Source organism: Gymnodraco acuticeps, unplaced genomic scaffold (genome assembly GCF_902827175.1).
Source record: "Gymnodraco acuticeps unplaced genomic scaffold, fGymAcu1.1, whole genome shotgun sequence".
NCBI classification, from domain to species: domain Eukaryota; kingdom Metazoa; phylum Chordata; class Actinopteri; order Perciformes; family Bathydraconidae; genus Gymnodraco; species Gymnodraco acuticeps.
In genome coordinates, this window is record NW_022990349.1 from 1 (window position 1) to 13324 (window position 13324).

The 13324-nt window shown below is 41.3% G+C and overlaps 1 protein-coding gene across 1 annotated transcript in view; it reads left to right on the forward strand.

The window, feature by feature from the left end:
* Window positions 1–1425: 1425 nt before the first annotated feature.
* The window catches only part of rabep1 (rabaptin, RAB GTPase binding effector protein 1), a gene marked incomplete at its 5' end in the record, with an annotated part of 34908 nt that continues 23009 nt past the window's right edge, over window positions 1426–13324 (forward strand). The window contains 5 exon segments of the mRNA XM_034223959.1: window positions 1426–1536; window positions 4837–5292; window positions 7454–7558; window positions 7831–7947; window positions 9361–9459. Coding sequence (XP_034079850.1) covers window positions 1426–1536; window positions 4837–5292; window positions 7454–7558; window positions 7831–7947; window positions 9361–9459 — 888 coding nt within the window.

Consider the following 13324-nt stretch of genomic DNA (forward strand, 5'->3'; position numbering starts at 1 on the left):
CTCCTCTCTCTCTCCCCTCCGGTACAGCACCATAAGACGTAGTGTGGAGTTGCATTAGGTAACGCGAGATACGGCTGCTACTTGCGCATTAGTTTCTGTTATGGATCAGTATCAACAGTCCTGCCAGTAACGTTACTATATTATCAATACCACTTTAGTTATAGCCTGATATATGATAGCTAACTTTACAATGTTGTGATGTGACTGACGTTAGCTAACATTAACGGCCCGTCCACACTACAGCTTCGACAGCTTCAAAAACGGTTTCCAACACTTTTCGCCGAACTGCATTGTGGGAAGCAGAGCGGAGCTTTCCTGGCGTTTCAGGCTGCAAAAGTTGAGCAATGTTCAACTTTTGAAGCTTCTGAAGCTTTCGGTGGAAGCGTCAGCCAATCAAATCATATGCCAGTACAAGCTCTAGCCAATCAAACCGCTGCTTGTGTGTCAGGGGCGGGAGTTTCATGTGATTGGTTGTTGGTCGAGCTTCAGACACGCCGAGCTCCAAGCTTTTTTTGAAGCTGTAGTGTGGACGGGCCGTAACTGTAGCTAACGCCGGTCACTCACCAAGACAGCTGCCCTGTTCTCCACTGGTTCTCCTCACACCACAGCTCCGTTTCTCTCCGATGGCCGTTATTCCTTCTAATCCTTGGCTGCTCCTGGTCTCTTGGACGCCTAGCAGGCTCATAATTATAAGGTTGTGGTCCTTCATATGCATACGAATACTCATGTTCAACCTCTTCTGGGTCAAAACTAGCATTGTGATCCATGTTTATTAACACGTTAGACCGGCCGCTCTCCCCCATGTGACGTCACACGCGGTTGGTCTTTTTTTATGCGGAAGTAAAAATGTAAAAATGTCTGTCCAGATGTCACTGTTGTGTATATTTCTGTATATTTAAAAAAAAATCTAGTGTGTACATCATTTTCCTGCACATTTATTCACTGGGGGCTCTAACCTGCAAGTTGCTCTTTAACCTAATAAGAAAGTGGAGAAAACGTAATATATGGGACATTTTTATGCATAGATTTGTTAAGGCACATTATACTAAATCTAAAAATTAATTTTCATTATGAATGTGCAGTTGTCATTTAAAGGTGATGTGGACTTCTTGTTATTTACTTTATTTCAAGTAGCAGGTCATGATAAATGTTCTTACTCATCTGTAATTTGTCATTTTGATTGTACACAAGCTTATACAAACAGATAATATCCAGTTATACACCAGTGCAAACTCCCGCCTCAATAATACACATATAGTTAAATGAATACATCTCTGAAAGTATTGATCAAAACTGAACCTTATTATCTTTGAAAAAGATTTGTTTTCCTCACATTCAGCTAATAATAAAGTGGAGAAAATGTCATATATGGAACATTTTCTTGTCATATTTGTGATAAAAACCCATTTTTACTCTGCATGTCAGGAGGAGGATGAGAAGGAGAGGCTGAGCCAGGTGAACGATCTGCAGGAGGAAGATTTTGGAGACAACACGGAGCCTCTGGAGGATTTACTCCTCGGGCTGAGCGTCGGGGAGGTAGGAAACATCACGTAATGAGATACGTCCCTCAGAGAGAACAGAGAGCCATTATCGTCTCACGTCAGATTATATTCCCTCTCTCTGGTAACTCGAGCTGCACACAGACAACACTTGAGTTAGTCCTCCTGTTCCTCACATGGAGAGAAGCATCTTGGTGTGGAAGACATATAAAGCAGGGAGGATTTGAAACGTGTTTTTGTGACTTTGAACTAGGGCTGCTCAATTCATTTTTTATTTTATTGAAATGAACCGAAAAGTGTTTTGATAAAATGCTTGTTTCTGTAAATAATTGTTGCAGCTGTAACGAGAAAGAAAGCATATACAAACATGGTTTGTTTGTAGCTGCACATCAGTTTAATTATCTAAAGGAAGCTGTCAAATGCCCTGTGCTTCACTGCTGGATAGGGCTGCTCAATTATTACTATTTTAATCGCAATTACGATTTTTGCTTGCAATGATTACGAAAATAACGTAACCGAAATAAAACGATTATTTTTTTTAATTGGTTTTTTCAGTTGAATTATACTTAAAGTTCAGGGTAATCAACTGTTAAAAACATACTGTTCAAATAAATTGATGTTTTCAAAGTAAATGGATAATCGTTTTTAATAATCGTGATATGAATTATTGACCCAAATAATCGAGATATATATAATTATTTTTTTTGGGAGGGGTGCCTAAGTTGATTAGATATTATCAAATGGAATAATTCAATGTATACGACAGCGCCATAGCTAAGTGTGTTAGGTCTAAAGGTGTGTGTTGCTCCGCTCACCGGTCCCTCGCAGCGGGCAGAGCTGCAGGTGCTGATCTCTCTTTCGCGTCCGGTTATACTTCACTCACGTTTACGTCCAAATCCATCAGACCTAGCGAGTTCGAGCTAACGGTACGGCTGCTGCCCCTCCCTACACGCAGATCACGCAGACTCAAACCTCATCTTATGCCCACATTCCAGCTGAGAGGGAGTTTATGGTTTTTGCCATAATCGAGCAGCCCTACTTTGAACCCTACTGAACCTTGGTTGGAAAGTATATAATTAAGCACACATTTTGAGCTACTTGTACTTTACCCGACTCCTTTCTCCTTTACTTTATTTCAGAGTAAAATATTGTTTTTTGTATATTTGTTTTGACCCTACTTGACATATTTGACACCTTTTTAGTTACTTTAAAAAGTGAGATTGTGCTTTTTGCAGAATGATTAACTCCAAAAGAGATTTATAAGTAGAAAAGTAAAATATATAATAATAATAATACATTTTATTTCAAAGCGCTTTTCCAGGTGCTCAAAGACACTTTACAGTGGTTTGATAAAACATGATAAAATAGAATAAAGAATAGAAATACAAAATAAATAAATATTAAAACAGCAACACAGCATTCACAAATTAAAAGCCAGTCTGAAGAGGTGTGTTTTGGTCAGTGTTTTGAAAGTGGGGGGGTCATGAGCATTATTATCATATGAAACAAAAACATTTCTTATTAGTTTCTTATTTACATTTATTTTTACTTGTTATTATTTCTTTTGCCAAATGTAGCTTTTGTTTATCTTGAAATCATATATGTTTTTATTAATCTTCTTTGTATAAAAAGTGCTATATAAATAAAGCTTTAAAACAAAAGCTGGATGATTGCACTCATTGGATTGAATAGCAACAGCTAAAGGAAGTATAAACTCCGGGCGCTGTACGATAGCTGCTCCTGGTACAGGGCTGGGTGAGAAGCAGAGGTCCAATTTCACTGTGTGCTGTGTGCATGTATGTGTGACCTTTAAAGGTCACCTATTATGCAAAATCCACTTCTCCATGTCTCTTCTACATCAACATGTGTCCCCTCTTCTCCATGTCTCCTCTACATCAACATGTGTCCCCTCTTCTTCATGTCTCTTCTACATCAACATTTGTCCCCTCTTCTTCATGTCTCTTCTACATCAACATGTGTCCCCTCTTCTCCATGTCTCTTCTACATCAACATGTGTCCCCTCTTCTCCATGTCTCTTCTACATCAACATTTGTCCCCTCTTCTCCATGTCTCTTCTACATCAACATGTGTCCCCTCTTCTTCATGTCTCTTCTACATCAACATCTGTCCCCTCTTCTTCATGTCTCTTCTACATCAACATGTGTCCCCTCTTCTTCATGTCTCTTCTACATCAACATGTGTCCCCTCTTCTTCATGTCTCTTCTACATCAACATGTGTCCCCTCTTCTTCATGTCTCTTCTACATCAACATGTGTCCCCTCTTCTTCATGTCTCTTCTACATCAACATGTGTCCCCTCTTCTTCATGTCTCTTCTACATCAACATGTGTCCCCTCTTCTTCATGTCTCTTCTACATCAACATTTGTCCCCTCTTCTTCATGTCTCTTCTACATCAACATGTGTCCCCTCTTCTCCATGTCTCTTCTACATCAACATGTGTCCCCTCTTCTTCATGTCTCTTCTTCATCAACATGTGTCCCCTCTTCTTCATGTCTCTTCTACATCAACAGGTGTCCACTCTTCTTCATGTCTCTTCTACATCAACATGTGTCCCCTCTTCTTCATGTCTCTTCTACATCAACATGTGTCCCCTCTTCTTCATGTCTCTTCTACATCAACATGTGTCCCCTCTTCTTCATGTCTCTTCTCCATCAACATGTGTCCCCTCTTCTTCATGTCTCTTCTACATCAACATGTGTCTCCTCTTCTTCATGTCTCTTCTACATCAACATGTGTCCCCTCTTCTTCATGTCTCTTCTACATCAACATGTGTCCCCTCTTCTTCATGTCTCTTCTCCATCAACATGTGTCCCCTCTTCTTCATGTCTCTTCTACATCAACATGTGTCCCCTCTTCTTCATGTCTCTTCTACATCAGCATGTGTCCCCTCTGTGGAAAGAGACTCTGAAAGTTTCAGGAATAAAGATTCTCTCTCTTTTTGATCCATTTCTATAAAAACCTGTCTGAAAATGAGCTGATCAGATTTTGGCCATGTTATGATGTCATAACGATGTTTTGTCTTGTGTAACCATTAGCCAATCAGCAACCAAGGTAATCCCCCCCCCCCCCCCCAGAGTAAGTAACAGACAGAGAATCAGCACTTTGGAAACAGGGCTGAAACAGAGGGGATTATGGGTAATGCTGCAATGATCTGATTGGTGTTTCAGCCAATCAGAGACAGGCTCTGTATATATCTGAGACCTGTGATATATTGATGAGAAACAGTATGATAGGGGACATTTTTAAAGAGGGTTTCATCCTCCAAATCTATCTATGAAAGTAAACTATAAGAACATATTTACTCTTTCTCTTCCAGCCTAACCTCAGCACCCACGGCTCCCTGCACTCTTTAGACACTGACGTGGTGGCAGGCAGCCTCCTGGACCCCTATAAGGAGAATCTGAGGAGAGTTCAGTCCACAGACAGCCTGGGGTCCTCTCTCTCCGTGCAGCAGGGCCTCGGGGGACACAACCACAAAGCCAAGTCAGCCAGCAACCTGGACGAGTCTGACTTCGGACCCCTGGTGGGGGCCGACTGCGGGGCCACGGACAGCAGCTTTGGGGACACGTTGTCCATCAGCTCCATGAAGCTGACGGCCAGCCACTTCCTGCTCACTAAAGACCAGGAGAAAGCCATCAAGGCGATGACTCCGGAGCAGGAGGAGACGGCGTCGCTGCTCTCCAGCATCTCCCACGCCCCCGACAACGCTTATCTGCCGCCGGGGGGGTACAGGCTCGTCAGTGACAGCGAGTGGAACCTCCTGCAGCAAGAGGTGGGTGTGTTTTCACTCTGTATTTAGATCTATTCTTGGGAGAAGACAGACATTTCACTTATTAATGCTCAATCAGGGGTGTCCAAACTACCATTTTGAATCGGGCCTCAGAAAATTCTAAAAGTATAATGAAATATAGCCCACAAATGAAACTTGTGCTTTTCTTATATTGTACCTCTTAAATATGTGTGTACAAATATATTACACAGTAGCATTCATGTGTTAATGAGACCACTTTTAAAATAAATTCAGTCAATTAAAGTTGTTTTCTTAAAGCATATTCATGTATCAAGCCTAATTTACCTTCATGTTGCTAACTTATAACTTAACTTACGAGGCGATATACCTCACCTCTATAAGTGGCTCAGCCCTTCGTATATATTTCTGTATGTGGCTCTCGGTGAAAAAAGTGTTGACACCCCTGATCTAAATAAATCGTCAAAATGCCAGACCCAAGATTTATTTTACACTACTAGATAATTATTGTTAAAATTGTTTCATGGTGTGTTTGCTGCAGCAAGAGGTGGGTTAACGAGGATGAGTTTAAGGCCCCATTTACACGGAGACGCAAACAATATAAAAAAAGTCTTCCGTTCACACGAGACCGCTCGACCTGCTGGAGACGCTGTAGTACATATGCCGGGCCTGTAAGTGGCGCTGTACTTCCGCCACAAAATACACCAAAAGCAGCGAAAAAGACCTCCCAAGCATGGTTGCCATGGTTGCCTGGTTGCCCTTCTGTTTTTTTCGCCGGTCAACATGTCCGTTAAAGTTGAAATGTTCCAGACAAAATTAGAAAAGTGCCGTTCAAAGGTCTTCTTTGTTATTTATTGAGCTTTAAAACAAATTGATAACGACACTATATAATAATATAATAATAATAAACGGAGCCTCTCTTTTCCTCCCTCTCTCTTGACAGCCCGTCAGTATCCGTCTCATGCAGCTGGCTGATCCAGTAATGAGTGACCCGACAGTACAAATAAACATATTTATAACTAGTTTAAGTAGTTTGAGAGGTAATTAAAATAGCTAAGGGTGATGATCTTGAAGTGTGTGTTTTGTTCCGCTCATCGCTCCATCACAGCGGGCGGAGCTGCAGGTGATCATGCAGAGCTGCATGTCTCCGTCAGCAGCAGTTGATCTCTGATCTCTCTCTCCTGTCTGTTTAGACTTCACTCGTGTTTATGTCCATATCGATCAAATCTAGCTGGAAGGTCCTGCTGCCCTGCGAGACACCGGGACCTGACTTGAAACACTCGGTTGTTGTTGTTGTTGTTGGCGAAACACATCAACAATGACAATTGACACGGGGGTGAGCAGGAGAGGCGGGGCTATGGCGTATCAGGCGTACACACGGAGCCGTTTGCCCCCCCAAAGCGTTTGTTTGAGGGGTCCGTTTCCGCTGTTCCGTCACGGCCTCGTGTGAACGAACCGTACTCTATACCAGTGCTTCTCAAACTTTTTTCAGTAATGTTCCCCCTTTGAAACATTTTCTCAGCCAAGTACCCCCTGACCGATCCAGAACGTTTTTGGTCGAAAAAGCCTATATAAATAATTACAATATAGTGATGTTCCCTCAGTGTGTGATGTATTAACTCCTTCGTGGTATGCATTACAACAAACTAAGGATATTTTCACTTTATGCATGAAAAAAAATAACATAACACTTTTATAAAATAGATTTTTCCAAGGAGTTTTTCAATTTAAGTAATATGTTATTGTGAAAAACTATCAAATACAATACACACATTTGACATGTTTATATGAGGACCCCCTTGGTGGTTCTAGGAATGTTTTATATACAATTGTGTTTTCTATTTAACTTATTTTACTAAGATTATTTTTTTAATTAACCTTTTTTTTTTTTTTAATCTCGCGTACCCCCTGCAGTACCCCAACGTACCCCCAGGGGTCCGCGTACCCCCATTTGAGAATCACTGCTCTATACGATGGAAAAAGTAGCAGATACAACCCGAACTGTCTCCATGTAAACGGGGTCTAATAGATAAGATAAGAAAGGACTTTATTTATCCCGAAGCCAGAGTTACAAAAATACAATAAACACAGCAGCATGAGAGAGAGTTTGAATGACCCAAGATTTCTTTTACATAACCAGATAGGTATTTTTAAAGTTGTTTAAGGGTGTGTTTGTGGTCACCAGGTGAAAAATGCTGGCAGGCAGCTTGGCAGACGCTGTGACATGTGCTCCAACTACGAGAAGCAGCTGCAGGCCATCCAGGGACAAGAGGCCGACACTCGAGACCAGGTTTGTGTCTTTGCTGTCACCTCGTGTCTTTTATTTACTACTAGAAAATACAACCAGGGATGGAGCTTTGTGATGTGTGGATTTCAGCAAAGAGACAGTGTGAACATCTGTTTAAAAGATAGACTACACACAGCTGCATTCAAGCTTTAAACATATACAAACAAACAAGAGGAAGATATATTACATTTAGCTGATGCTTTGTAAGATAACTCGATGACCAATCTAGCGTCAAAATGTTCATTATCGTAATTTTCCGTCTTCGTGTCCCGCAGGTGAAGAAGCTGCAGGTGATGCTGCGTCAGGCCAACGATCATCTGGAGAGAACGATGACGGAGAAACAGACTCTGGAAGACTCGGTCAAAGTGGGCAACGAGGAAACTGCTGCTAAGGTTTGGACACAGGGAATGCATTAAAGAAACTGCATGATGATGATGATGATGATGATGATGATGATGATTATGATGATGACTGTTGACCCTCCCGGAGCCGTTTTAAATCAACTTTAGGAGTAAGCGAGCGCGCAGAGACCCAGAGATACTTACTTTGATCTGATTTAAAACATTAATTTTGGATTTTTTTTTAAATACTAATATACATAATATATATATATATATATAATATATATAATACTAACTAATATTTGACACATTTTTGCAGTTTAAGTTATTCTACAAATCATGATTGCACATAAAATGCAGTTGTAGCTCTCTCCATGCTTCAAACACGGAATATGTTGTGATTATTTCCATATTTGGGACTTTTTACTTCTCCAATTCATCTGAGAGGCAACTATTGTTCTTGTTTCCTCCATGTATGTAATGTGAGAGCTGCATAATGAGTACTTTAAGTATATTTTGATGCCAATATTTAGTATTTTCATTTGTATTTGAACACTTGTTACCTAAGAACAAGACTTCTTTTACCTCTGAGTATTTCTATCTTTAATCTCAGACACTTCGTTTTTATTGTGTTTCGTTTTTTGTTAAAATAATGAACCGACAAACAATATGAAAGCAGACAGGGTCATCCTGGGTAAAAAGAAATGCTTACTATGTTGTAGAAAATATTATACATAATATACATACATACAATGCGTACTTGCACACACATCTATACAATCGTATACACATTTATCTTCTTAGATGCTCCAACAGTATATGCATACGTGTATAGAAGAGAATAAGGAGGGATGAAACCCTCGTTAATGGTCTCACATGCAGAGCACACACAGTGACATGTGTCCTCTGCATTTAACCCATCCTAGCACCAGGAGTCTAGTTCTAGGAGCAGTGGGCAGCTATTGTACAGCGCCCGGGGAGCAATGGGAGTGGGGGGGGAAGGAGGATGTCCGGTGCCTTGCTCAAGGGCACCACGACAGGGGGTGAGCTGGGACCTCTCCAAGTAGCAGTCCACACTCCATATTTTAGGTCTGGTCGGGGACTTGAACCGGCGACCATACAGGTCCAAGCCCCGACTGACTGAGCCACTGCCGGACATATACATATTTAGCGTGTAGCGCTAACAAAGGCAGGGTTACATCACACTATCAGGGTCTTTGGGCCACCTTTTAAATTCTAGGTCTATGATTCTTCCATTTACAAATGAAGTTCGGTTTATTTGGTCTTACTACAGGGTTAAGTAACGCACATCTTCAAAACACAGCAAGTAGGTGATGGGACATCTCAGACCTGTTTTAATGTATTTGAGCAAGACTTCTTCCACCTCTGAGTATTCCTATCTTTGATCCCAGACCTTTTTAAAGCCTTTTTCTTATTTTAGCGATGTTATTGTCTGTGTTGTAGGCGTCCGCCCTCATGCAGCGGGTGCAGGATTCGGAGACGTTGCTGTGCGCGCTGCAGCAGGCCTTCAGTGACGCTAAGAGGAACACACAGCAGCAGATGGTGAGCAGCGTCTTCTCCCCGCCTCGTCGTTGCTTGTTCTCGCCAGCTGTGTTTGGATCTCCAGTTCCTCCCTAATGTCAGTCTGATAATGTTGGCGAGGCTGAAGCTCTTATAAAAAGCATATCAGGTTTTTGTTTTGACAACAGGCTCCTGCGCTGTTATCTGACATGCAGCCAGACTCATTTGAAGCTTGTTAGTGGTTTGGATTTACTTTTCTCTGCCTCTCTTGCTTCTTATCACACAGGTAGAAGGTTGTTGGAGGAGATTCCTTGTAAAACTGTCCAAACATTGCTCATTAACCACAACAGAAATTATCAAATGTATACACTGTACATCACTGATAAAAAGTAGGTGTAAATGTACGTTATTTACACATTTCTGCAGTTTTTTTTAGCTTATTTTCAAGAAATGTATGTTTATCTCTGGTAAACACTACATTTCAAACACTGACTTTTTAATACATTGTGAAAATGGCAACCATATATTCTAAATACTCATTTTAAAACACAGATTTACAGTAAAGCGAATGTTAGGGCTGACCCCTGGTTGTCGATAGGTTGACCAATTAGTTGCTTCATTAGCCTAAAGACCTTTTTCATGCTTTTTCCATGATTAATAACACATTTCCAGGGTACTTATAAGTGCATGAGTTAAACACAACATTCACAGTGGTGCTTTTCATGATTTCTTTGTCGGGAAAACAAGATTATAAATAAATTGTTAGGATTAAAGTTTGATAAAGTGCCATAAATGTATATATATGAGTAATTGCCATATGTGTTGCTAGGTAAACTAAGTATAAACTAAATAATGCATTGAGAAAATACCCATAAATAATTATATCAAACACAGAAAATCTTAACATTTTAGACGCATATCACAAAATATATAAGTCATCCATGTTGTCTTTTAGATTTTCTCTCTAATGGAGGAAGATAGACAAAATATTGACTTTTTGGGGTAAAAGTTACCAGCTTTTTGAGATTGAACTATTCCTCCCTACCACACATATTTCCTCTAGGCTACGGGATTTAATCACTTACAAAGATTACGTTTAATAAGCCCAAACATTGCTCCTCCCCCACGACAAATCCTACAGATTGACTTACTGTAAACCACTGAAGAAAAATGCAATATGCACGGCTAAGTAAAGTAAGTGCACTTATTATTTCTAGCCCATCATTGTGAGGGAAAAACAGGAAGGAAGGAAGTGAGAAACATTCTCAATAATGAATGTGCAGCTGCAGCGGGATCTCTAATCCTGTGCAGACAATCTCTCCTGCCAGAAAACACGAGACCTTCCTGCTGCTGCTGCTGCATGTGGCTTTGATTTAAAAACCTTAATACCGTCATGCATCGAGTCATAACGTTACACCCAATCTAATCCAACTATATTTATATAGCACATTCAAAAACAACAGAGTTGACCAAAGTGCTGTACATCAATAAATATATATAAAAAAGCATATACCGGTACATACATTTAGTCAAAAACCGATAGGGCAAAAAGAAACTAATGTAAAAGCACGAGACCATAAAACCATACTTATAGCCACAGACTGGGTGTTTCTCAATGTCGAGGAAGGATGCTCCAGAGCCACTATTTCAAGGATGCTATCGAGTCCCGCCGAAGGACTGTTCCAATGTCCAGCATACTTGGAATTCTTCCGAGGCCGGCGTCCTTCGTTGCGGGAAATTTCGAGGCTGCACATGTGTATCCTCCGCGGTCTTAAAATCCCCACAATGCTTTGCGCGCGGACCACTTTCAAATTGCGCTCCATTTAAGGCGGGGCCTCGCGTATGACGCACACCTGTTAGCTTGTTTCACCGTTCTTCGTTTTCCGAGGCTAGGAAGGATTCTTGCCTCGCTTCTGAAGGAGCTGACTCGGAGGAACATGTGCTACCAAGGAAGCGTCCTCGACATTGAGAAACACCCTGAAAGCCCTCATACATGATGTAACAACAAGGGCCGGGACTTTAACGCGTTAATTAAGATTAATTAATTACACAAAAATTAACGCGTTAAAAAAATTAACGCATTTTAATCGCACTTATTTTTGCACCGCGGAACGTTTCTCACTGAATGAGTTTCAGGCGTACCGATTATACTGGAGCACCAACTAACGTTCATGACTTCAGACAACAACAAACCACAGTGAACAACAGTGGGAAATGTTGTTTTAAAAAACGGACGGATGGAAGCGTCGATAAGAGCACGGTTGTGTGCAAATTATGCAAAAAGGAATTCGCATATCACCGCAGCACATCAAGCCTCAAGTATCACCTCAATGCAAAACATATAGCAGCTAGCGTGGACGTTAGCCTCTTTTATCGCGTTCACACCAAAAAGAGCCGGTACTAAAATTAGTTCATGAGAACCTTTTTACCCCCACGAAAGTCCCTGCTAGAGAGCAGAGAGCTGCTAGAGAGCAGGGACTTTCGTACGGCTCTCTTGTGAGAAAAGAGCTATATTTCTGATTGGCTGGGCGGATTGCAAACCACGCCCCGTAAAACTCCCAAAAAGTTTGGTGAAGCCGCCATTTTATTATCCTCGCATTAGCATTATTAGCATTAGCCCAGCGCAGAAACGCAGAGAGACTAACTTATGGCAACACAAAATAAAACATGGGAGCGGTGGAGATGAGGAGGTGTCGGCGTTCTGGCGATTTACTCGGAAGGCTGCTGGGAGTCCCAGCAGCTTCTACTGAAGCCAGTCCCCAACTCCGGGGACTTCCGGCCGGGGACTTTGGGCGGCAGTATACGCCGTAAAGTGGTTTGCGGCCTGCCAGTAAACCCAAAGCAGAAGAAGAAGAAGTGACGTCAGCGGCTTCATTTGTTCTCATGAACTAAGTTCTCATGAACCTTTGTGGGAAAAGTACTGCGGTGTGAATGCGCCTAATGGTATACTAAAATCCATGTGAAAAAAATTGCTTCTCACTGTTCTTAGGTCAAATATTTATATGTGATTAAAAATGCGATTAATTTCGATTAATTAATTACAAAGCCTCTAATTAATTAGATTAATTTTTTTAATCGAGTCCCGGCCCTAGTAAAAACATTTTAAAACACAACTAAATAGAAAACCCCAATTTAGAAAACACAGACTGATACGTCTTATACGTGGTCTGCAAAAGCACGGGAGAACAAGAAGGTCTTTAAACGAGATTTAAAAACCGGCTAAGTGGGAGCAAGTCACCCAGCAGAGGGAAGGCTCTGCAGGGACAATCAGATACTAATATAATAATAATACACTTTATTTATACAGCCCCTTTCATGCTTGACGCAGCCCAAAGTGCTTCACAGAGTATGACAGAAAATAACAATAACAAGTGAGGAACATCATTCAAATATGTTAAAACCTGCCGTACTGACATTTATTGTTTATTATTGACATTTTTGTTTAAGCTGACTGGTTTTCTATTTATTTGCTTATTTTTTGTCTGTGTGTCTTCTGTCTGTGTGTCTTCTGTCTGTGTGTCTTCTGTCTGTGTGTCTTCTGTCTGTGTGTGTCTGTCTGTCTGTCTGTGTGTCTTCTGTCGTTGTCTTCGGTCTGTGTGTCTGTCTGTCTGTTCTGTCTGTCGTCTGTGGTCTGTCTGTCTGTGTGTCTTCTGTCTGTGTGTCTGTCTGTCTGTCTGTCTGCGTGTCTGTGTGTCTGCCTGTCTGTGTGTCTGTCTGTCTGTGTGTCTGCGTGTCTGTGTGTCTGTCTGTCTGTGTGTCTGTCTGTCTGTGTGTCTTCTGTCTGTGTGTCTGTCTGTCTGTGTGTCTTCTGTCTGTGTGTCTGTCTGTCTGTGTGTCTGTCTGTCTGTGTGTCTGTCTGTCTGTCTGTGTGTCTTCTGTCTGTGTGTCTGTCTGTCTGTGTGTCTGT